Source organism: Chionomys nivalis, chromosome 11, assembly GCF_950005125.1.
Source record: "Chionomys nivalis chromosome 11, mChiNiv1.1, whole genome shotgun sequence".
Lineage (NCBI taxonomy): Eukaryota > Metazoa > Chordata > Mammalia > Rodentia > Cricetidae > Chionomys > Chionomys nivalis.
Window position 1 is genome coordinate 19,756,794 of NC_080096.1, and position 26,281 is coordinate 19,783,074.

General features: G+C 49.1%; 1 protein-coding gene across 1 annotated transcript; it reads left to right on the plus strand.

Moving 5' to 3' along the window:
• Window positions 1–12,636: 12,636 nt before the first annotated feature.
• Window positions 12,637–24,835, plus strand: Themis2 (thymocyte selection associated family member 2). Its single transcript, XM_057784624.1, has 6 exons — window positions 12,637–12,753; window positions 16,284–16,424; window positions 19,498–19,908; window positions 20,939–22,020; window positions 23,786–23,936; window positions 24,290–24,835. The coding sequence occupies exons 1-6, from the start codon at window positions 12,654–12,656 to the stop codon at window positions 24,394–24,396; spliced, it is 1,992 nt and encodes a 663-aa protein (XP_057640607.1). The 5' UTR covers window positions 12,637–12,653; the 3' UTR covers window positions 24,397–24,835.
• The last annotated feature ends 1,446 nt before the right edge of the window (window positions 24,836–26,281 follow it).

Sequence of the window (26,281 nt, forward strand, 5' to 3'; positions counted from 1 at the left end):
TCTTCAGGCCTTCAGGCATACACACAGAAAGAATATTGTATACATAATAAATAAATATTTAAAAAAAAATAAAAAATAAAGTGCTCTCCCCTAAACCTCAAAATGACAGTCCCACTGGCATGACAGTCTGGATCAGCTCAGGGTGGATGCTGGCAGGGTAGACGATGGCTACTGTCGAAAGACAAATCTTACACCAGCCATTCTTCAACGTCTGTCTGTCAGAAAGAACCACCACTTCCTCTGTCTTCCCCTAACTCGGGCAAATGGGGAACACACCTACTAGTGCCTACCTGTAACATATCGGCGCTCCCACGCTAGCCTCCTGGCTCTTGTGGCCTGCAAAGCTCCCACTCTACTCTAACTTCCAGGCGGTTCCTCTGCACAGGTTCTCCCATCGCAGCCTGTTCCCTTTCAACTGGCAAGGATTCCCATACCTTTTTTCTTTTTTGCTCCTTTCTCTGCCCCTGGCAGCTCTGAACTTCCCACTCATGGAGTGGCCTCCTTTGGGGGGTTTTGCTGCACCTTCGCGGATACTGGGAGTTCCTAAAGGACAGGAAGAAAGGGGCCTTGATTTTCAGCTTCAGTCCTTCTTGTTTGCTGCTGGGGAAACTGAGGCCGAGAGGAAACAGCGGCTGTCCCTAAACCTAAGCTTTACTTGGAACCCTGGGGAAGGGCTGGGTGTTGTGGGATGTCCTTCTGTATGCTATGAGTATATGTTGCTTTTATTGGTTGATAAATAAAGCTGCTTGGGCCTATGGCAGGGCAGAATATAGCTAGGCAGGAAATCCAAGCAGAGATAGAGGTGAAGAGGGGCAGGGCCTGGGAAGAAGCACCGGAGCATGAACTAGTTCTCTAGATGAATTAGAGAACAGATAACGTCATGAAGTCACATGATGACACACAGATGATTAGAAATGAGTTAATTAAATGTAAGAGCTAGCCAGCAATAAGCCTGAGACTGTTGTGCCCAGATTACGACCCCCAGAGAGAGAGAGAGAGACCACCAGAGAGGCCCAGACTGTAATAAGAAAGGTTTAATCAGCATAATACAAACATGTTTGGAACTCATCTCCATCCCCGTTGTAGTGAGGTAGAGAGAGGAGTTGTATCTCCTCTGTGGGGTAAGCTTTTTTAAGGCATAACTATAAAGAGAATCTTTGAGGCTGCTTTGGTGCGGGTGCAAGGACTTTTGCTCCCTCTCATTCTGTTATGTTAGCTTTTTCCTTGTTCTTAGAGCAAGGCCACTGTTCTTTTTTTTTTTTTAATATTTATTTATTTAGCCGGGCGGTGGTGGCGCACGCACGCCTTTAATCCCAGCACTTGGGAGGCAGAGGCAGGCGGATCTCTGTGAGTTCGAGACCAGCCTGGTCTACAAGAGCTAGTTCCAGGACAGGCTCCAAAACCACAGAGAAACCCTGTCTCGAAAACCCAAAAAAAAAAAAAAAAAATATATATATATATATATATATATATATATTTATTTATTATGTATACAATATTCTGTCTGCGTGTATGCCTGCAGGCCAGAAAAGGGCATCAGATCTCATTACAGATGGTTGTGAGCCACCATGTGGTTGCTGGGAATTGGACTCAGGACCTTAGGAAGAGCCCGCAATGCTCTCAACCACTGAGCCATCTCTCCAGTCCCAAGGCCACTGTTCTTGAGTTAGGCCATCTTTATCGGCCTGTACCAGGTGGCTGGCTGGGCTGAGCTAAGTGACCTTGTGCTCGGAATCTCCTAGGTGAGAGAGGAGAAGGCCACTATCTTCCTGGGAAAACATTCTGATAGGAAATTTCTTCTCGCCCCTTTGAGAATAAGGGGTGAGGGTTCCACAGAGACACCGGCCAAACAATTATAATTATATAACAGTTATGCCTCTGTATGATTATTTGATAAGCAGCTGTGGGTACCAGTAGGACAGGACAGAGAAAAGTCTCCAACTATAGTTGGGTGGAGACAGGACAGGCACTCGGGCTCTAGATGCCCCAAGTAACATCACTCTGCCCTCAAGAGAGTCACACTCAAGCCTCAGGGGACAGAGTGGTGCAGGATGTAGGAGTGACAGACCTTACATTCCAGAATCTTCTCCCCAGTACTCAGAAAACACCTGGCTCTGCAGGTCTAAGAGTAAAGCAAAGAGTCCAGGCCTCAGGAGCTTACAGAAGAGCGGGAAGCGAAGCCGCAGCTGACTGTGGAGACCCTGGGAGAGGGGTCATACTGCACAGGGCCAAAAAGGGGTATGTGCTGGTGGAAGGCAGAATGTGATGCTTAAATCAGGTCTGAGAGGATGGAAAGGTGACCAGTTAGGGCTGGTGTGAATTCCCGGGGAAAACAGGGCACCTAGACCGCCTGGAGATCACCTTTCCAGAAGAGCTGGGAGGGCATTTCCTTTTCCTTTGCTTCTCCAAAATCCTCCCACCCTACCCCCGCCTCTGAGTGAGAGCAAGAAATAGGAACTTCATATTCTAATTAAGGAGACTTTTTGTTTTTGTTTTTGTTTTTTTCAGACATTATCTCAATCTGATGCGCAGGCTGGCCTCAAGTTTCTAGATTTGGGACTGGAGCCATGAGTCAATGTTAAGACCCTATACTGTTCTTTCTTTCTTTCTTTCTTTCTTTCTTTCTTTCTTTCTTTCTTTCTTTCTTTCTTTCTTTCTTTCTTTATTATTTATACAATATTCTGTCTGTCCGTGTGTCTGCAGGCCACAAGAGGGCACCAGACGTCATTACAGATGGTTGTGAGCCACCATGTGGTTGCCAGGAATTGAACTCAGGACCTTTGGAAGAGCAGGCAATGCTCTTAACCACTGAGCCATCTCTCCGGCCCCCCTATACTGTTCTTGCAGAGGATTTAAGTTTGGTTCCCAGCATCTAAATCAAGCAGCCTGCAATTACAGATGAAAAAAAACAAAACAAACAAAAAAAACCTTTAGCTTCTGTGAGCCCCTGTACTTACATGCACATACCCAAAAACACACACACACACACTAAACAATGTTGTTGATTTGGCTGGTTGGTTGTTTTGTTTTTTTGTTTTTTTGGTTTTTTTTTTGGTTTTTCGAGACAGGGTTTCTCTGTGGTTTTGGAGCCTGTCCTGGAACTAGCTCTGTAGACCAGGCTGGTCTCGAACGCACAGAGATCCGCCTGCCTCTGCCTCCTAAGTGCTGGGATTAAAGGCGTGCGCCACCACCGCCTGGCGTTTTGTTTTGTTTTGAGTTGGGATCTCTCTACATAACTCTGACTGTCCTGGAACTTGTTATGTAGCCTAGCCTGGCTTCAAACCGGTGAAGAGATCCACCTGCCTCTGCCTCCTGAGTGCTGGGACTAAAGGTGTTTGCCACAATGCCAAGCTGATAACATAAATCAAAGAAAAAATTTGAATTCAAGCAATCTTTGCAAGCACTTGGACCATAGGTACATACCTGCAAGGAAGCTATTTCTTTAAAAAGAATTTTTTTGTTGTTGTTGTTCGTTTGTTTTTTTGAGACAGGGTTTCTCTGTATATTTTTGGAGTCTGTCCTGGAACTCACTCTGTAGCCCAGGCAACAACTCAGAGATCCACCTGCCTCTGCCTCCCAAATGCTGAGATTAAAGATGTGTGCTACCACGCCTGTCCTAAAAAGAATTTAAGGACTGGAGAGATGGTTCAGTGGTTAAGAGCATTGGTTACTCTTTCAGAGGTTCTGGGTTCGATTTAAAGCATCGTGGCTTACAACCATCTGTAACTCGGGTCCCATGGGGTTTTCTAGACTCTTTGGGCACAAGGCATAATGAGGTGCACACATTTATATACACAGAAACTTTCTGACATTTATTTTGTGCATGTGTGCACATGGAAGATACAACATGCGTGCGGAAGACAAATTGCAGGAATCTGCACCCTCCTTTTTCCATGTAAGGACCCAGGAATCAAACTCAGGTTGGCAAACCTTATCCACTAAGCTGTCTTGCCAGCCCAAGGAGAGTTCGCATGGAATATTTTGTTTGGGTATAGGGTGACGTTCAATAAGTAAGCCATTTATAGATGTAAGTATGGGGATAACAATGAGGAAAGAGCAATCCAGGGGAGGAACCAGAAGCCCATACACAGGAGGAGGCTTGTGGTTGACTCTTTGGTGGTCCTGGTCTCCAGGCTCCATCTTGAACCAGCTGGGGTTGGTTGGTGTGGAAGCAGCGGCGTCTGTGGAGGACACCGATCCCGCACTGTAGCTGTCCGGGAGCTGACACTGATCCCAGCGTCCTCTGAAGTCCTTTGGAGGGTTGTTGAGACACAGAGGTTAACTGAAGCCTAGAAGGTCTCAGTGCAGCTGTTTCAGTTCTAAAACATCGTCTGGAGTGGCAGGAAGAGCATGAGTGGGGCGGCCCAGTGGTCTGTTAGTCCCGTTTAGAGGTCACCCGAACTGCTTTTAGGTGTTTAGTGGTGTTGATCACTCAGCAACTGTTTCAAGGCTGACAGAAGGGCAGAGAGGGGAGAGCAGACTACCCCAGGAGACAATCCACCCAAGGGGCCGGCATGAGGTTAAATGTAGCTGTGAGTCACCATATGCTAGGAGGCAAACCTGGGGCCTCTGCAAAAAGCAAAAGCGCTCTTAACTGAAGGATCATCTCTTCAACAACCTCTGCCCATTTAAAAAGAACAAAAAAACACTGAACATGATAATGCACACCTTTAATCCCAGCACTCGGGAGGCAGAGGCAGGCAGATCTGAGTTAGAGAACAGTCTGTTCTACAGAGCAAGTTCCAGGACAGCCAGGGCTACACAGAGAAACCCTGTCTTGAGAAAAACAAAAACCCCCAAAAAACCACAACCATATGTAACTCCTGTCCCAGGATCCAACACCCTCTTCTGGCCTCCAAAGGTACTGCAAGCACATGGTGCACAAACAACACACAGGCAAAAGACCCATACACATAAAATAAAGGTGAAAAGAGATTTTACAAAAGTGTGTGTATGTATGCACACATGTCAGGTAGCTACAGAGACCAGAAGAGGGCACCAGATCCCCGGGGCTGGAGTTCTGAGCAGTTGTGAACCACCCACGGTGAGTGCTGGGAACTGAACCCGAGTCCTCAGCAAAGCAAATGCTCAATCACTTTTAACCACTTAGTGCTCTTAACCACTGAGCAGCACGGGTCACATCTTTTCTTTTTTCTTTTCTTTTCTTTTCTTTTCTTTTTGTTTGTTTCTTGAGGCTCTGTTTCACTATGTAACCCTAGCTGACTAACCTGGAACGGGCCGTGTGTAGATGAAGTAGTGTAGACAGGTGGTGTAGACAGGTGGTGTAGACAGGTGGTGTAGACAGGTGGTGTAGACAAGGTGGTGTAGACAGAGTTGCCTTCAATTTCTGTCTCCTGAGTGCTGAGATTAAAGATATGACCACCACACCAGGCCTTCCCCAGACTTTTATATAGTTTTATTAAATACTTTTAGGTTGCAAAAATAATTAAATAAATAAATAGTATGGCAAAATATGCATAACAAAATTTACAATTTTTTTTTCAGAGCTGAAGAGTAAACTCAGGGCTTCAAAACACCCCAGCTAAACTATTCCCTGCAACAGGGAAGTATAAAACTATTCATATTCATGCAATACATCTCTAGAACTTTCTGGTCTTGCGCAACTGAAATTCTTCCTCATTGAGCAGGGCTCCACCCCATTACAGCCTCAGCCTCTGCTTATCTTAACCCTGCCTTCTGTTTCTGTGACTCTGACCACGGGAGGTTCCACATGAGTGGAGTCCCACGCTAGTTATCTGTGGCTACAGCCCATGTCCCCCTTTTAACAGATTTGATTCCCCCCCCCCTTATGTAAAGTCTATATTTTGTAATTGGCTCATCCACCATCACGTGACTCCTCCCTCTGGCTACTGTGAACGTGGTGTATAAAGCAACTCTTTCTGTTCTTTTGTTTTAGATTTATTTATTCGATTATTCTGTGCACGGTGTTTTGCCTGTATGTTTGTGTTGTACTGTATGAAACTGTACCATATATGTTCCTGGTACCGGATGAGGACATCAGATCTCCTAGAACTGGGAATCACCATGTGGGTGCTGATGTGGGTGCTGGGATCTGAAACCAGGTTCTCTGAGGGTTGTCTAAACTTCCTCCATTTTACAAGTGGGGTCTACATTTCACTTTCACAAACAAAGGGCTATTAATCAACAAACCCCAACAACCAGGACAAGGGAGAGAGCACAGGCAAGGCCTGAGTCAGCCCCATGCTCTCTCAAAGCAATGAGTGAAAAAGGACAGTTCTCGTCACCCTCCTGGAACAGGTCCGGACTTGCCCAAGTATGCCCAAATATGGAAAAACAAAAATTAAAAATGTGTTAATGTAACTGCTGCCTGTTTAACCAGTCACGTTAGAATTGGCATCACCATTCCTCCAACTCCCTAGCTATGTTTAAAAGAACCTGCGGGTGACCCCGGACGCTGGGATAAATGCTCTTTGTCTTTGACTACTATCTGAGTCTGGGGTCTTCCACAGAAATTCTCAGACCCTTACACCCTGCAAGAGCAGCAAATGCTCTTCCATCACTGAACCATCTCCACAGGTCCCTGTTCTCAATTCTTTTGGGCATCTACTCAGAGGGAATTGCTGAGTCAGTTCTTTGTTGTTATCTGTTTCTGTGGTTTTTCCCAGGCATGGTTTCTCTGTGTAGCCCTGGTTGTCCTGGAACTCACTTTGTAGACCAGGCTGGCCTCGAACTCACAGAGATCCACCTGCCTCTGCCTCCTGAGTGCTGGGATTAAAGGTGTGTGCCACCACTGCCCGGCTGTTGTTTTAAATTGGGTTTTTACTCTGCAGCCCAGACTGACTTGAACAAACACACCTTCCCCAGCCTTCAGGAGGCTGAGATTAAAGGTGTGTGCTGCCACTCGCTCGCTCAGGAGGTATCTTTACAAACAAATAGCAATCTTTATTTGTTATGACGGCATGTGGAGGTCAGAGGACAACTTCGTAGAGTTCATTCTCACCTTCCGCCTTATGTGGGCTCCAGGGACTATACCCAGGTTTCCAGGCTTGCCTAATAACAAGGGTTTTTCTCACAGAATCTTCTTTTCAACCTCAAAAGTTGTTATTTACTTGATTACTTATTTTTTTGGTTTTTTGAGACAGGGTTTCTCTGTAGCTTTGGAGCCTGTCCTAGAACTCACTCTGTAGACCAGGCATGCGCCACCACCGCCTGGCCAGCTTTTTTCTTGTTCCTGAGTTAGGCCATCTTCAGCCTGCACCAGGCAGCTGGCTGGGCTGAGCTAAGTGACCTTGTGCTTGGAATCTCCCTGGTGGGGGAGGGGAAGGCCACTATCTTCCTGGGAAAGCATTCTGCTAGGAGATTTCTTCTCGCCCCTTTGAGAATAAGGGGTGAGAGTTCCACAAGCCACAGCTGCCTCCCTGAACCTCAGAAATGACAGGAAGGTTTGGGGTTGGTAGAGAAATGAAATTTGACCCCTTTCCCTGAATGAAGCCCCTGTCGGGTACTGGCAGCCTGCAGGGGTGCAGTCTCTTCCTGACAGAAGCATCTGCCATAGCGAGCAGGGTTGTGGCTTCATCCTGTTCCAGTCAGGGGATGACAGGTGCTAGGGGGCCTCTGGACTGGTGAGGGTACAGAGCTCTGGGCTCCATCTAGGTACCACCAAAACAGGGAAGGAAAAGAAGATCCCTCTGCACTCTTACCCACTTTCTCAGACCCAGAGGAGTCAGAGTTTCGCTTTGAGTTCCAGCTCTGCCCCCCTCCCGCCCGCCCGGGTCCAGGCCCCGCCCCCAGTCCTGAGGAGTGCCTGCCTGGCCCTCTCAGCTCAAATACCCAACTGCTATTTACCATCATTACGGTGGCTGATTAACAAAAGGACATTTTGCAAAAGAGCAGAGTTTCTTCAGATAGCAGCGAAACGTGAAGACTGAGGAAAGTCAGGGAATCTCCTAGGATGGCGATAGGAAAGGCGGTTGGTGTGCAGGGAGTGATCCATCATGGCCACCCTTCACCGGCGAAAGTGTTCTTTATGCTTCTGACACTGGTAGTATCCAAAAGGAGTCATTTCTAAATCACGCATATGTGTATGGGTCTGTGAGTGTGTGTGCGTGCACATGTGTACTTGCACACGAGTGTATTGGTCAGAAGAGAGTGTCAGGCTCCCTGGAGTTGGAGTCACAGACAATTCTGAGGCATTAGCATGGGTGCTGGGGACAGAAATTGCTTCCTCTGTCCAAGAACTGTATACACACACTTAACTGCTGAGCCGTCTCTCCAGCCTCGAATCACGGTGCTTTTTTAAACGGGCAAAAAGCAAGTAGACTCGATGGTGACTTACCTGCAGCTTTTGTTCTTTCTTTTTGGAGTACTGGAGAGCAGACTCAAGATCTCATTCATGCTAAGCGAGCGAGCATTCCACCTCCGAACCATATCCCAGCTTCGCTGCTATGTGTGAGACTCTGGGTTGGTTTGTTTGTTCTTGTTTTTTGTTTGTTTGTTTTCATTTTCTTTTTTGAGACAGGGTTTCTCTGGGTTGCTTTGGTGCCTGTCCTGGAACTAACTCTTGTAGACCAGGCTGGCCTTGAACTCACAAAGATCTGCCTGACTCTGCCTCCCAAGTACTGGGTTTAAAGGCATACTCTACCACCACCTGGCCCAAACTCTGGGTTTAATTCCAAGAACCTCAAAAAGAACTTTGTGTTTGTTTTGAGAGACAGTGTCTTAGCCTGGCAGTGGTGGCATAAGACGTTATTTTATTTTATTTTATTTTATTCCCCTCCCTCCAAAACAGGGTTTCTCTGTGTAACAGCCCTAGCTGTCCTGGAACTAGCTCTGTAGACCAGGCTGGCCTCGAATTTATAGAGATCCACCTGCCTTTGCTTCCCAAGTGCTAGGATTAAAGGAGTGTGCCACCACTGCATGGTAGCACAAAACATTAATTCCAGCATTTAGAGATTAAAACATATTTCATGTGCATTGCTGTTTTGTCTGCAAAGTTGATGCCAGATCCCCTGGGACTGGAGTTACAGACAGTTGTGAGCTGCAATGTAGGTGCTGGGAACTGAGTCCGGTTCCTCTGGAAGAGCAGTCAGTGCTCTTAACCGCTGAGCCATCTCTCCAGCTCTCCAAGAAGAATTCTTTTTTTTTTTTTAAATTTATTTACTTATTATGTATACAATATTCTCAGTATTCTGTGTATGCCTGCAGGCCAGAAGAGGGCACCAGACCTCATTACAGATGGTTGTGAGCCACCATGTGATTGCCGGGAATTGAACTCAGGACCTTACCACTCTTACCACTGAGCCATCTCTCCAGCCCCCCAAGAAGAATTCTTTAAACCTGGAAATCTCTCATTCTTGGGGCTTTCTCTCACTTCTCTTTCTCGTTTTTCTGTGGTAATTACTAACAAAGCCTGCTTCTGCTTTTGTACAAACAGTGGGAGGGAGTGCTGGAAAGATGGCTCAGTGGTTAAGAGCACTTGCTGTTCTTACAGAGGACCCAGGTTGGGCTCTTAGCTCCTACATGGTGGCTCACAATTGCCTGTGACTCCAGTTCCAGGGGATCTGACACCCTCTTCTGACCTCTGTGGGCACCAGACACACACCTGGCACAAGCCACGCATGATGGCAAAATACATAAAATAATATAAGTAAATCTAGATAGAATTTATTTGGGCTGGAGAGATGGCTCAGTGGTTAAGAGCATTGCCTGCTCTTCCAAAGGTCCTGAGTTCAATTCCCAGCAACCACATGGTGGCTCACAACCATCTGTAATGAGGTCTGGTGCCCTCTTCTGGCTGCTGACATACACACAGACAGAATATTGAACACATAATAAATAAATATTAAAAAAAATGTTTTAAAAAAAAAAAGAATTTATTTTTATTTTATGTGCATAGGTGCATGCATGTCTGAACCCCTGGAACTAGAATTACTGACAGGTGTAAACTGCCATGTGGCTGCTTGGACCTGAACCTGGGTCCTCTGGAAGAGAAGCTAGTGCTTTTAACCACTGGGCCATCATTCTAGCCTATGAATTTTTTTTTTTTAAAGTAAAGCTGAATGTGGTAGTTACATACCTGTAATACTAACACTTGGAAGACTGAGGCAGGAGATCGTGGCTCATCATGGTTCAGAACAGCCTGAGCTACAAACTCCATCTCAAAAATAATAAAACAAAATACAAAATGATAAAAAAAAAAGAAATAAAAAATAAAAAGAATCTAAAAACAGAAGAGGTAAGAAAAGCCTCCAGGAGTCCCGTGGTCCTCAGTGTCACCATCCTCTAAAGCCTCCCTCAACCTGCAGGAGCCTCCCTCCCTCTTCCTTTCTGTGACCTCCTCCTCTCCTCTCTCCTGTCCTCTTCTCCTCCTTCCCTCCCCTTCACTCTCTCCTCCCCCTCTCTTCTTTTCCCCTTCCCCTCCCCCTCTCCTCCCCTGCTCTCCTTCTGTCCCCCTCCCTTCCTTTCCTCCTGTCCTCTCCTCTCTTCCCCTCATCCCCTCCCTCCCTCTCCCCCCTCCTCTCCCCGCACTCCTCTCATCTTCCCATTCCACCTCTCCTCCTCGACCCTTCCTTCCTCCATCCTTTCCTGATGATCCTCCCCACCACCATGATCTTTGTTGAGAGGCTTTTCACAGTATCTGCCTGTTAATATGAAAAGATCCAAGCCATTATGGAAAACAGTTAAGAGACAGTAGCTAGCCTCTCACCGCCAGGGCTTCCAGAAGCTGCATGAGCTCTTCTGTTTCTCCATTTGCACATTTTCAACCACAGGGAAGTCAGTTCCCATCCCATCTTATTTCCTAAAACAGGAGGTGGGTGTTAGGAGAAATTGTGTCTTGTTTCGTTTTTGACATAGGGTCTCGTGTTGTCTGTCTATACCGGCTTTGAGCTTTGTAACCCAGGATGACCTGCGCTCCTGTCCTCCCAAGTGCTGAGGCTATGGGTGTCCTAGGGAGGTAGGTTTCAGCTCTGTATCACTAGAAGGGTCCAGGCAGAGGACTGCAGGCTACCCAGGGTGGGCAGGGCTATATATCTTCTTCCTCAGACCCAAGCGTAAGAGTGTACCCCTCCTGCGACACCACAAACTACACGAGGTGCTGCAGCACCCTGTTTGGACTCGGTGTGCGGTGGGGGAGAGATCTGGGCGCATCACAGCTGGGACTGTTTTTATCCACCTGTTATCCCAGAACCGGGGAGGAGGAGGCAGCAAGAGCGGCAGGTGCTCAAAGGAGCCATTCTTGGGTACACAGTGAGCTCAAGGTCAGCCTGGGCTACATGAAACCTGCCTAACAACCCAAAACAAGGTAGAGGATGCAGCTCACTTGGTAGACTGCTTGTCTCAAAGGCAAGAAGCCTGGGCTTTGAGCTTTAGTACCCAACAAAGTGAGCGTGGTGACTACACACACTGGGATATAGAGGCAGGAAGAGCCGAAGTTCAGGTCATCCTCAGTTACAGAGTAAGTTTGAGTACAATTTGTGCTTCGGGAGACACACACACACATGCATGCACATACCACAGCACACACACACCACACCGACATACTACACTACACAGACACCACACCACACACAGACACACACATGCACACACACCACACACACACACACCCCACCCACACTCATACTATATCACACAAACATTACGCAAACACACATCATACCACATACATGCACACACCATACATATGCACATACCACACACACACGGACATACCACATACATACCACACACTACACCCACACACCACAGCACACACATATACCTCACCACATCACACCATACCACACACACTCACACCACACCACACACGCGCGCGCGCGCACACACACACACACACACACCTAAGTCTTCTGGGTATCAAATTATCAAGTCTTGAATTTAGATATGCACCATGAGACCAAAGTAGGGATTGTCGGGGTGATTTTTTTGTCAACTTGACCCAAGCTAGAGTTACCTAGAATCCTCACTTGAGGACACACCTCCATCAGATTGCCTGTTTGTGGTGCATTGTTTGGACTTATGATTGACGTGGGTGAGTCCAGGCTGTAGGGTGGGGGTAGTGGGGACCCCAGGCAGGTGGTCCTGAGATGCATAAGAAAGCAAGTTGAGCTGATGGTGGCGCTCACCTTTAATCTAGGCGCTCTGGATACAGAGGAGGTAAGTTCTGCTCTGTGAGTTCAGGGCCAGCCTGGTCTACAGAGTGAGTTCCATGACAGAGAAACCCTGACTCAAAAAGAGGGGGACGGAGGGAGAGAGGAAAGAGAGAGTGAGCTGAGGAAGCCATTAGAAGCAAGCAGGCCAGTATATTGTGTTCCTTTATGGTCTCTGTATCAATCTCAGCCTCCGGCCAGAGTTGCAGCTCCTGATGGAGTGCGATCCCAGATCTGTAAACTGAAATCAACCCTGTCCTCTCCAAGTGGCTTTTGGTCATGGCGTTTTATCACAACAGTAGAAACTTTAACTAAGAAAGGATTCAATTTTAGGGATGAGGAGCAACGTCAAGGGGATTAAGTCCTTACCTAAGAATTCCCAGGGCTGTGTTAGTGAACACAGCTGGGCAACTACAAACAAGGCTTGCGGGGCGTGGCCGCAGGGGCGTGGCCTATGCTGGGCGTGGCCTCCGGGCTTTCCACTGCGAGCTGCGGTCTCGTCTGAGCGCCAGCCCTACGACCATGGAGCCGGTGCCGGTGCCCCTGCAGGACTTCGCGAGCCGCCTGGACCCCGCCTCCCTTCCGCGCGTGCTGCGGGTCTGCTCCGGAGTCTACTTTGAGGGTAAACGGGCCCTGGGGGAAAGCAGCCAGGCATGGTGGATCATGTCTGTAATCCCAACACTGAGGAGCTGAGTCAGGAGAATTGGCACGAGTTTGAGACTACTGGCCTGTCTAGTGAGTTCCAGGTCAGTCTGGTACAGAGTGAGACCCTGAGGAAGTTGGGGTTTGAATTCCGACGCTGCCTCTTGCCCAAGCTTTATGAGTTCACACCAAAAACCATCTCCCTGCACCTCGGTTTTTGTCCCGTGGGTGAGGTAGCGCAGGAACTGGGTGGCAGCGAGGCAAGGACAACCTGAACAACCTAGGAAATTCTGTCTCAAACAACAAGAACAATTATAACGATAGATAAATAAGTAAATAGAGATCACTGATCCACTATGCTAGACTGCCAGACTTGCTTTTTTAATTTTTAACTTTATTTTTACTTTTTATTTTTTGAGAGAGAGAGAGAGAGAGAGAGAGAGAGAGAGGAGATTTTGTGTCATATCCCAAGCTGGCCTCAAACTTGCAGGGATCCTTTTGCCTCTGAATGCAATTGCCATACCTGACTTGCTGTTGCTCCTTTTTCTTCTCTCTCCTTCCCCCCCTTTCCCCCTTTTCTCATCTTCTCTCCCTTTCTGCAGGGATCAACCCTGTGCTCTGAGCTCCAACCATTGAGACACATCCCAGTTCCTATAAGCACCAGATCAGCCCTCCCAGTGGGCTCTGCGCTCCTAGCCTTCTGTCTCTCTGGCCCTCTGCCCACTCGATGGTCGGATAATTTTATTTCTCAGCTTGAATGGTCCTTCCTCCAGGAAGCCTTCCTGCTTTGCCTTGCACACCTGCTTCTTGCCCACAACTTTCCTAGTTCACAGCAGAGAAGAGACGGGCATGTCAGGGACACAGTCACCAGTTATGGCTCAAAACAGCAAGTGGCCGGGGACTGACCACTTGGGTAGTGGGAGGAGGAGAAGGGATGCCCTGGACAGAGACTTGCTTGGCTGTTCTGTGGAGGGAGGAACCGTAGCCCTCAGTGAAAAGAGGGAGACAGAGCAGAGAGTGGAGGGGATGCCGGGATGCAGGTAGAACAAGCCTACTTCATTCTGCTCTCCAGAGTGAGGGGACCTGGGTCTGCCACAGCAGCTGCCAGCAAAGTGTTCTGATGGCCAAGTGGATTGTAGACTTCACAGTGGGTCCCTCAGGTCCCCTGGAATCTGATGGGTCCTGAAGCTGTCGTCTGGGGTCTGTTTGTCCTTTCCCCAACCCGGAACATCCTCCCAGTGTCCTTTACTCACCTCTGACACAATACTTGAGTTTCCTCATTTGGTCTGCCCTGGGAAGTGGTGGCAAGTGACACAAGTTGGGGTGATGTGACTGGAGACATGTCACAGGTCGTGGGTACATAAGCAAGATTACATGGTCGGTAGATGGCCGCAGGGGCAGGGCAGGGTAGTGTGGTGGAGGAGCCGACCACGTGGTTAGGAATCCCAGGTTTGGAGGTAAATACCTGGACGTAACACCCCAGGTTCTACTGCTGCCCTTCCCTCCCAATTCCACGTTCCCGTGATGTTGGACATGGAACCCAGTTGTATATCGTAGGCGGTATCTAGCACGAGCTAACAGTCTTCGTCCTTGTTCTGGTTTAAGACAAGCTCTTCCTGTGTAACTCAGACTTCTCCTGCTTAAGTTTCCTGAATGGTGTGGCTACAGACGGATTTTGTCACAGCAGACCTTGGGAACATGTTTTCTCATTTATTTATGTATTTATTGTGTGTAAGGAGCATGTGCATGCCGCAGTTTGCTTGTGAAGGTCAGAGGGCAACTTTCGGGAGTCAATTCTCTTCCACCATGTGGGACTTGGGGATGAAAGTCTTTTCCTGCCAATCTCTTGCTGGCCCCTTTTTGATATTTTTGAGCGAGGGTTTCCTGTACCCCACGCTGGCCTAGAACTCCCTATTTAGCCAAGTTCTTGGTCTTCCTCTTTACGGACCATTTGGAGGAGCTGACACCCCTTCTCTGAGCCGTCATTTTTAGGAAAGAGAAACTGCTCTCTCACTATTTATGTAGCTGAGGGAAGTTGCTGGCCCCTGTTCCCCTAAGGGCAGTCATGCATCTTCAGGGCAGTGAAGCATCAGCAGCGGTTCATGTAGCGCCAGGTATATATAACTCCGCAGCTAACGCAGGACCAGGTATATATAGTGTCCTCTGCCGGAAGGTCCACGCCCTGACGTTGTGACAGCTGTGGGTGTTTTGCTGAGGGCGTTTTGGTGAGGTTCGCACCAGCTTCTCACGGCCATGTGAGCAGCCCTGCTGGGGCTGTCCTGGGAGAAGGGCTGTCAGGTGGCCTCAAGGCCTTGGCACCCGTAGTTTCCCATGGCCTGCCAGGTGGATGGGGACCCTGCACATGCTGCTCTGTGAGCGCTTTCGGGTGTATCTTCCATCCTACAGTGTTCTCCAGGGCGTTAAACCTTTGCATCAGGCAAGTGGGCTGCTGAACTTGGAGGTGCTCAGAACCTCAGCCTCTTCATTGTTCTCTAAGAGGAACTCACTGGGCTGGTGAGCTGGCTGGTGTGGGGGGCGGGGGTGGTCACTGCCAGCCCTACCAGCCTGAATTCAATCTGCTGCTCTCGCATGGTGGAAAGAGAGAACTGGCTCCCAAGAGTGGCCCTGATTTCTACACCCATGCTGTGGAATGTACTCAAGATGAACGTGACTGAAACAAACCAAAAGGTTGAAAGCAGTTCATCTGGGCTGGGGACATGGCTCAGTCGGTAGGGCGCTCACCTATTGTGCGTGAACCCCTTGATTTGATTCCTAGTGCTGCGAAGAACTTGGCATGGTGGCACACCACCTGTCCTTCAAATACTCGGGAGGCAGAGGCAGGAGGGTCAAAAGTTCCACGTCATCCTTGATATAGAGAGTTCCAGGCAAACATGAGCTACGGGAGAGCCTGTTTCCATAATAAATAAATAAATTAATTAATTAATAATTAATTAAAGCAAGCAAGCATGCAACTCACTCATCTGAAGTCGAAAGCATCGTGCTGGAAGAACGAGGTACCCACCTGGCCCTCTGTATCTACCTAGGGCCTCGCTACCCTGAGCCTGATTTTGTAACTGTCAAAGGGCGTTGGGGTTCACAGGGTTGTTTACTGCTTCAGTGGTAGAACACACCCTCAGAGGCTGCAGTGATGTTGAAAATGGACCAGCGCTGATCACACTCACATTAGGAGGCTTGAATTGGGAGAAAGGGCGGGTACCATGAGGGCTGCCTCCCATGGCCCATGTAGACGGGGTAAGCTGTCTGAGGATGGCCTGCTGAGCCAGGTGCCCTTTAGCAGGGAAAGACAAGGAAGAAAACTGAGACTGCAGTTGGGGGTAGAGTACTTATGTATGCATGGAACCCCGGGTTCAGTCCCCAGAACTTTGAAAGAGAGAGAGAGAGAGACACTCAAGGCAGTAGGAACAACCAAGCAGAGTTTAAGGAACAGGTCACACACCACCCAGGGCTCATCCTTGGCCAGAAATATAAACCAAGTCTGTGTCCCCACAGGTTCTGTCTATGAGCTTTCTGGGAATGAGTGTTGCCTCTCCACAGGGGACCTGATCAAGGTCACCCATGTTCACCTCCAGAAGGTGGTCTGTGAAAACTCAGAGACGGGTCAGGCCTTGGAGCTCAACCCCAACTTCTCAGGTAAGGCATGCACCTCTGCCTCCTCACCTGCCCTGGCATCCACTAGGCCTTTCTTCAGCCACTTGTGGGTGGGTTTGCCACACCCAGCATTTCCGCCCCTCTGGCTTTGCATAGCAGAATGGCGTGTCTGTTGTTCCATAGCTGCAAGGCCAGGGACGCATTCAGGGGGCATCCTTGAGGGTGCCCTGCGCCTGGCACGGCCCTGCCCTCTTCTCATCACGTCTGCGTCCAGACCTCCAGGGTTTGGTCTCTGTTTGCTCACACATCTTCATCAGATATCAACCGACATCAATGTGTGCCAGGCCCTCTGGGGAGCTGGGTGTGTAGACTCAGGATGAGCCAGGCCCTTCTGGGGTGGCAGGGAGAGAGGGTAAGGGTCCATGAAGCAGGCACCAACTCAGGGCGGGGGGGGGCTGGGGGCTGGCCTCCAAGATCTGCAAATCCAGGAGCAAGAGGTGGTCCCCTGATAAGGGAGTGTGGCATGTGACCATTCGGTGCCTAAGAAATCCCAAGGGAAACAGGTGTGGCGGCACAGGCCTGGATTCTAGCACAGGGGAGGCAGAGGTTGCCCAGCAGGAGTTCGAGGCCAACCTTAGCTACATATCGAGTCAGTGTAGGATGCACGAGACGTGGTACATGAAGTCCTGGGTCCTATCCCAGCACTATGTAAACCAGCTGTGGTATGGTGGCACATGCCTGTAATCCCAGAATTTAGACAGCGGAGGAGCAGAAGGAGGTGTCATGCCTGGGAGACGATCAGCAGCCGACGCTTGCTGCCAAGACTGGTGATTCGAGTTCAATTCCCGGAACCTGCCTGGTAGGAGGAGAGAGTGTCTCCTACGAGGAGGCCTCGTCGGACCTCCACACAGGTGCTGTAGCGTGCACACGCGTGCATACATATACGAGGTACAGGTGGTTTCTTTATTTCATTTGTTTTGAGACAAAGTCTCACTGCATAACCCTGGTTGGCCTGGAACTCCCACGTAGATCAGACTGGCCTCAAAGTCACAGTGATCTACCTCCCTTTGCCTCCTGAGTGTTGGGACTAAAGGCTTAAATGTACCCTTAAAAAAAAAAAAAAAAAGCCGGGCGATGGTGGTGCACGCCTTTAATCCCAGCACTCGGGAGGCAGCGGCAGGCGGATCTCTGTGAGTTCGAGACCAGCCTGGTCTACAGAGCTAGTTCCAGGACAGGCTCCAAAGCCACAGAGAAACCCTGTCTCGAAAAACCAAAAGAGAGAGAGAGAGAGAGAGAGAGAGAGAGAGAGAGAGAGAGAGAGAGAGAGAGAGAGAGAGAGAGAGAGAGAGATTTATTTTGTATTCAACATTCTGCCTCCATGTATGCCCGCCCGCCAGAAGAGGGCGCCAGATCTCATTACAGATGGTTGTAGCCACAAATGTAGTTGCTGGGAATTGAATACAGGACCTCTGGAAAAGCAGCCAGTGCTCTTAACCTCTGAGTCGTCTCTCCAGCCCCAAATGTACCCTTTTTTCATTTTTTTTTTTAAAAAGTAAAAATCTCTGAATTTCAAGGCCAGCCTGAGATCCATGAGACCCTGCCTCAAAAGCAAGCAAGTCAGCCAAGCAAGCAGAAAAAGTAATTCCCAAGGGGTTCATTGTAATGGAACAGGAGGTGTGCTGTCTGTGGCTGGGAGCAGCCTGGGTGGAAACCATGATGCCACTGGCCTCAGCTTCCTTCTCTATTATGAGCCCTTGGACTTGATGTGGGGAGGTCACACGCGTATATATAGAGTAGAGGAGGGGCTGGCACTGAGCAGGTGCATCCTGAAGACACACACAGGCACGTACACACACGCTTACAGCAGTGGCGGGAGGTGGGCAGAAGTGGATCCTCTGGGTTGGACTGACCGACACACTTTCTCTTATGAAAGTGCTGAGGAGCCTAGGGCTTCGCAGAGATTCAAATGATGACTCTCCTGTGGTTTGAGGGCTCTTTCTTTCTATTTTCTTTCTACTTTCTTTCTTTCTATTTTCTTTCTTTCTCTTTCTATCTTTCTTTCTTTTCCTTCCTTCCTTTCCTTTCCCTTTCTTTCTATTTTATTTTATTTTACTTTACTTTTTGAGACAGGGTCTCTCTGTATAGCCCTGACTGTCCTGGAACTCACTCTGTAGACCAGGCTGGCCTTGAACTCACAGAGATCCGCCTGCCTCTGCCTCCTGAGTGCTGGAATTAAAGGTGTGCGCCACCACACTAGGCTATATGGTCATTTTTTTTGAGACAGGGTCTCACTATGTCATCCTAGCTATTGGCTATGTAGACCAGGCTGGTCTTGAACTCACAGAGATCCACCGGCTTCTGCCTCCTGAGAACAGGCATTAAAGGCATGCTTTAAGAATCCAGGCCAACACATATTTTTAGCACTGGGGTTTAGCTCAGGGCCTCTCACATGCTAAGCAAGCACTCGGTCACGGAACTACATCCGTGTCCAGGACCAGTATTCCTGTAGCATGTCATTCAGTCCAGACTCCGTGATATTTTCTTAATTAGATTTGGGTGGTGAGACTGGGACAGAAAACAGCTGTTCCCAGAAGTCGGGTGATGTACCAGCCTGGTGGCAGGATGTCTGGGGACCGCAGGAGTGGTGGGTGGTCCTGGCAGACTAACTGAGGGGTGGGTGTCAGAGAGCAGCTGGACCGGTAGCTCCTGGGGCTCTAATTTGGGGGAAAGAGACAATGGTGATGCCTCGGGATGGGGAGGCAGACCGGATGTGTGGGCTTGCAGCTACAGGGGAGGTGTCTGGAGGGAAAAGGGATAGGTTGGCCAAGTTGGAGACAGAGAGAGGTCGGAAAAGTGGGAGGCAAGGGAGGTGTGTGTGTGTGTGTGTGTTAGAGAATGTGTCCTTACTCTCTTCTGTGTCTCTCGTGACATCTGTGTGTCATTCCTGTTCCTGATTATCTATTCACACACTGTCCTCCAGCCTCCATCCACAGACTTTTGGTCTAGATGTCCAGATTCAGCCCCAGGAGGGATGCTGGCTGGGTTGCCTGCAGAGCCTGCCCCAGCCATGGCCTGCCCATCTCCCCATTCTTCCCCTCTCTGCTGACTCCTGTAGGCCTCTTCAGTACACTCAGCAGCCTGCAGAGCTACAGGACCCTGGAGGAGCTCACCTCTGCTGTGCCCCCGAGCCCCACACTGTGGCCCATTTACTTCAAATCAACTGAAAGAATTGTCACCGAGGCCGGAGTGGTGCCTGTGGACCAACTCTTCAGGCTTGAGGCTGTGGAAGTACACCATGGGACCCGCTATGCACGCTGTGTCCAGGACTCAAAGACCCAGGAGGTCATCCTCTATCTGCCCCTTTCCCAGAAGGGACCCTTCTGCAGATGCAAGCCTGGTGCCCCACAAACCCTGCTCCAAATCCTGCAGGACCCAGCTATGAAGGACCTCATGTTTACCTGCCCCAGCCTACCCTGGCGCTCTGTGATCCTGAGGCCCCAGTATATGTTGCAAGCCGTGATGCACAGTGAGTTCCCTGGGCAGTGGGGAGCGGAATGGCGGGGAGCTGCACAGTGCAAAGTTACCGCCAACTCTGTGCACAGTCTGGGGGCTCCCGCTGGCTCATCCAATGTCCGCCATGTCACAGAATACAGATGCCCAACGAGATGGGAAATGTGGTATAAGAAGAGACAGAAAATAGGATAAACACACCCAAGGCCCCACATGCTGTACAGGGTCGGCCAACATTAGGCTCCACACTAGCCAGCGCTGCGGAGGTGCTGTCTCAAAACTGAAAAACGAAACAACTGACTAATTAAAAGGGGGCAGCAAGGTAGCTCAGTGCATAAAAGAATTTGCTGTGAAAATTGTCCTCTGACCTCCATGTTCCCTTCGGCACACACACACACGCACACACACACAATCACACACATACACACTCACACACGCACACACACTCACACACATGCACGCACTCACACTCACACAGTCGCGCGCGCGCACACGCACACATACAATCACACACTCACACACACACAGTCACACACACACACAGTCACACACTCATACACATCCGTTTGACTGGTAGATGAAGGAGCAGAACAAACTCCAGTTTGAGAAAGAACTCCATTTTAGACAGGACCTACTAAGGGGTGGATGCAGCCCAGCAAAGTCATAAAATTCCCAAGAAACTGTGCCAGCCCTGGTTAAAGTGGCGTCACCAGCCGGGCGGTGGTGGCGCACGCCTTTAATCCCAGCACTTGGGAGGCAGAGGTAGGCGGATCTCTGTGAGTTCGAGACCAGCCTAGTCTACAAGAGCTAGTTCCAGGACAGGCTCCAAAACCAGAGAAACCCTGTCTCGAAAAACCAAAAAAAAAAAAAAGAAATAAAAAGAAATTGAAAAGAGATTATCTCAAAAAACAAAACAAAACAAAAAATCTAGTATAGTAGGAAAGTGATTGTGGGAAAGAAATGATGAAACAGGACTCAAAGCTGGGGTGGAAGCCAACACAGGATGCTATGCTGCACCCCTGAACCGCCTGCCCTTCTCCCCGCAGTGCGCCGCACCCTCGTCAAGATCCCATCCACCCTGGAGGTGGAGGTGGAGGATGTCACCGCCTCCTCCCAGAACATCCACTTCATCAAGCCACTGCTGCTGAGCGAGGTCCTGGCCCAGGAAGGCCCCTATCCCATGTCCACAGAGATCCTGGAGGTTCCTGAGGGCCCACCCATCTTCCTCAGTCCGTGGGTGGGCTCCCTACGCAAAGGCCAGAGGCTCTACATCTATGGGCCGGCCTCACCAGCCTGGCAGGTTGTGGCCTCAAGCAAGAGCCGAAAGGTTCCCAGATACTTTATTCTCTCTGGGGCCTACCAGGGCAAGCTGAGGCGGAGGCCAAGGGAATTCCTCACGGCCTATGACATTTTGGGGGCTCTCCAGCCAGGCCAACCCCTCCGGGTGGTGGCCACAAAAGACTGTGATGGGAACGAAGAGGAGAATCCTGAATTTTCTTTCCTGGCTGTGGGCGATCGGCTGGAGGTGCTGAGGCAAGGCCAGGTCTGTGGAACCCAGGGTCAGGACATAGATGTCTTGATATGCCAGCGACTGAGTGAGGAAGTCGGGGAGGAAGAGGAGGACTTGGAGGAAGAGGAGATGGAGCACAGAGAACAGATTCTGCTACCCCTCTACCTCTCTGGTGGCTTCGTGGAGGAGGTGAATGATGGGCGGCGCTACAGCCTGGCGGATCTCACCGCCCAGTTCTCCTTGCCCTGTGAGGTCAAGGTGGTGGCCAAGGACGCCCGGCACCCCACTGACCCTCTGGTCTCCTTCCCCGGCCTGCGGCTGGAAGAGAAGCTCACAGAACCCTTTTTGGTGGTAGGCCTGGACTCCCAGCCAGAAATGTGCTTTGAAATCCCTCCCCGGTGGCTGGACCTGACCGTGGCGGAGGTTGAGGGGCAGCCAGGCCAGGTGGCTAGGCCACTTTCTGTCACTAGGGTGGAGGAACTATCAGAAGCCTTCTACTACCGTCTCCGGAAGCTGCCAGCCTCTAAGAGCCAAGCTCCCCCACCCAGGCCCCCAAAGAGCAAGGGTATGAGTGAGCAGAAGCAGAGCATACAGAGCTGCCAGGAGGACGACGTGACGGTAAGCACAGACCCTAAAGGGGGGTGGCTGTGGTGCTCACCCTGGGTCCCTTCCTTGCTTTCTGCCTGCCGTGATTCTCTTCAAATGTACTGAACTTGCAGCTCATTAAGTTCTATTCTTTGTACCAGTTATTCCCAGTCAGGCCTCATAATCCTGGAGTTGGTCTTATTATCAGTATTTTATGATTGCAAAAATGAGGGTTGAGACATGCCCCCGAGGTTGGACATTCTGGCCCTGAGTTCCTGGTCCTTTCCCTGTCACCTTGCACCACTCCCAAGTAGAGCATCATCTTTTTTCAATAGCTCTTAGGATGGCTCCTGTCCTTGCTTGTTTTCTGTGGCTGTGATCAAATGCCTGAACCAAAAGTAACTTAGAGGGGTAAGGTTTTAGTTCACAATTCTAGGCGATAGCCTTTCACTGCAGGGACGTCACAGAGCCGGGCTTGAGACAGCTGGCCATACCATGTCCAGTCAAGAGGGAAAGAATCCAATGCATGCATATGGCCTGCTAGCTTTCTTGCTTTCTTTTTCATACAGTTTAGAGTCCAACATAGGGAATGGTGTCACCCACAGTGGACTTTGTTGTCTAACCCTGGTGGGTAGTCAAGAAAATCCCCCATAGAACATACCCACGGGCCAACGTGATCTAGATAATTCCTCATCAAGACTCTCTTCCCAGGTAATTCTAGGTTGTGTCAAATTGACAGCCAAAACTAACCAGCATAGATCCTAAATCTTTCTCTGGTTGCCTGATGGTCACAGTGTTGAAACCTTCAGTGGTTCCACATGGCATCAGGGTCCTTCATGAATTGATTCCGGTCTGGAAATCAGTCTGGCTGGCCTTCCTGGGCCAACCTCCCACCACCACTTTGTACTCCCAACTCCAACCACAGAAGAAGGGCTCTGGGTTGACCATGGGTCTAGTATGGGCCACAGAGTTGAGGTGACCCAAACTAGACCTATACTAGACCCAAGGCCGTTATCATTACTCCTCCTTCAGGCTTGGGGATAGCTGGCTCCGTTCTCTTTGTCACCTTCCTGCTGTGTCCATAGCTTGGAGACATGTCATTTTCCAGCCCACTGTACTGTAGTCTCTCTGCCTAAAGAGAGCTGGGCAGGGTAGAGGGGGCAGAGAGCCGAAGTTCCGTATCTCCAAGGCTGGTAGACACTGTTGAATGAACCAAGGGGAATCAAAGATGGAAGACTGGGGATGCAGGCTCACGCCACCCCTCTGAGCACCTTTCTTAGTGGTAAACCCAGGAAGACTTCACCCACAAGCCCTTGCGATAACCATTTCCTGTTTGTCTATAGCATATTTACTTGGTAGCTGACTGCACCTGTTCTCACAGTACCCCTCCCCTGTACACCCCTCAACATTCTCTTTACAGCTGAGGTAACAGGCAAGCCACCCGAGCTCATAGAGCTAGGAAGATGACAGGGCTGGGTTTGAACTGGCCCTGACTCTCTGCCTGAGTGACCTATCCAAAGCATGCTTTGTGAACTCAACAAGCATACTGTTTTGAGACCTCAGGAAGCCTGAATTTATTATCATGTAGTCATGTGGCGGTGGAGGTTAAAAAGATAAGTCCTGAGGATTCTCACGAGGCGATCCTGTCCATGAGAAGCCAGGCTCAGCAAAGCAGAGCCAGTGGCCAGAGCCCGTGGCACTGTCAGGAAACTCCATCTCATGGGCTTGACTGCTGATTCTTGGACCCTTTCTGATTTCTAGTTTTTTTGGATTGTTTTTGTCTTGTTTTCCTGCTCAGTCTCAAGTTATAGAACGACGGCAATCCTACCCACAGTCTGAACCCAAGGCAAAGACCTTGGAAGACCTCCCCAAGGACAAGTCAAATCTGTACAGCAAGATTCCTGTCCACAAGAAAGACCTTAAGTCCAAAACGCAAACAAAGAATTCAGGTGAGTCCTTTGGCCCATCAAGCTCCTCTCCCGCCTCTGCTGGCTCTGCCAGGGGACCCTATTGTGGTCCTAGTTTGAGAGAGAGCCAAGCTTGTATGGAGTGGCTCAGGTAGGAAGGCCTCTGGTCTTTCTTCCTAGACTCCACACCCTAGCAATGAGTCCTGTCCCAGATAGTGTCCTCCTATGACAAACAGGGACGGCAAAACAAAATGACAGCAGGGTTCAAGGAAAATGAACAGTGGTGTCTAGGCTGTAGAGTTAGGCTAAGCCCTTTCCTGAGGAAGCTGAAGAGGGGAAGGAACCTGCCTAAAGACAAAGATTCTGAATAACCCAGACTTTCTTTTCTTCTTCAGCGCTGGGCATGAAACCCAAATCCCCGAGCATGCTTGGCAAATATCCTACCATGCCACCTCCCCTTCCTGACCCAGATATGGATGACCACGACTATGAAGAAATTTGAGCCCTTTCAGAAAGTCATCGAAGTGCTGGGGAAACCACACTTCCCAGCCACTGCTGCACAGGAAGCTGGGATACCAGCTAACTCTTTGGAGACCTGGGGCAGACTCACTCAGATGGGCATGGATTTGAAATGGGACAGACACTATTCCCGCCTTGCTGTGGAATAATCAATCCTTCTGTACACCCTAAATATGCATTGCTCTCATTGATTAATAAAATGCTGATTGGCCAGTAGCCAGGCAGAAAGTATAGGTGGGGCAACTAAGGATGATGGGAGAAGGGCAGAGTCAGGTGTCACCAGCCAGACACAGAGGGAGCAGATGAAAGTCCCATGCTAATGAAGGTACTGCCATATGGCAGAGTGTAAATAAGGAATATGGGTTTACTTAAAATGTAAGAGCTAGTTAGTAATAAGCCTGAACTATTGGCCAAGCATTTATAATTCATATAAGCTTCTTTTTTTTGTTTTGTTTTTGTTTTTGTTTTTGTTTTTCAAGACAGGGTTTCTCTGTAGCTTTGGTGCCCGTCCCGGAACTAGCTCTTGTAGACCAGGCTGGCCTCGAACTCCCAGAGATCCACCTGCCTCTGCCTCCCGAGTGCTGGGATTAAAGGCATGTGCCACCACCACCCGGCTTTCATATAAGCTTCTGTGTGTTTCTTTGGGACTGGGCAGTTGGGACAGGAAACGTCCAATTACATGATCACCATTGAGTTCCAGATTCCTGCCTCTGCCTGGTCCCAGAGGTTGCATGTGAAGTTCTCAGTCTTAGAGTTTTGATGTTCAGAGAAGCCATTTAAGTTCTGTTCACTCCTGTGCTCAACAGTTGTTCCACAACTAGGCTCAGAGAAGAATCAAAAGCCACCAGCTTCAGCACTCTCTGCCTTCTGGTAAAGGGAACTCAAGTCATCATTGCCCCACCCAGTGTTTGCCACCTCCTTTGTCTGCTGTGCCACATCTGTGTCCAGGCTCTGTGTCTGGGGACAGACAATATTCTCATGTTTATAGATTCCAGCTCATGATCAGCACATGGTAAATGGGCTTGTTCAAATAAATATGATAATTTGCTTCCAAGAACAAAATCTTAGGTAGAACTTAAGTTATCAAAATCTGTTAGTGGGGGCTGGAGAGATGGCTCAGTGGTTAAGAGCACTGCCTGCTCTTCCAGAGGTCCTGAGTTCAATTCCCAGCAACCACATGGTGGCCCACAACCATCTGTAGGGAGGTCTGGTGCCCTCTTCTGGCCTGCAGACATACACACAGAATATTGTATACATAATAAATAAATAAATAAATAAATAAATAAATAAATAAAAATCTGTTAGTGGAACTAAGAGAGCTACTTTTCAAAGATAGAGGGACCAGAGAGATGGCTCAGTGAAGTTTCTCCCAACTACATATTTTTAATTTTATTTATTATATATACAATATTCTGCCTACATGTATCCCTGTGGGCCAGAAGAGGACACCAGATCTCATTACAGATGGTTGTGAGCCACCATATGGATGCTGGGAATTGAACTCGGGACCTCTGGAAGAGCAGTCAGTGCTCTTATCCTCTGAGCCATCTCACCAGCCCCATTAACTGCACTAAAATGAAACCATTAATCCACATTAAATACTAATTCTTAGATTGGCCTTTCTCTAGTTAAGCTTAGTAAAATGTTATTTTTCTTTCTTTCTTTTTTTAAATATTTATTTATTTATTATGTATACAATATTCTGTCTGTGTGTATGTCTGCAGGCCAGAAGAGGGCACCAGACCTCATTACAGATGGTTGTGAGCCACCATGTGGTTGCTGGGAATTGAACTCAGGACCTTTGGAAAAGCAGGCAATGCTCTTAACCACTGAGCCATCTCTCCAGCCCCTAAAATGTTATTTTCATG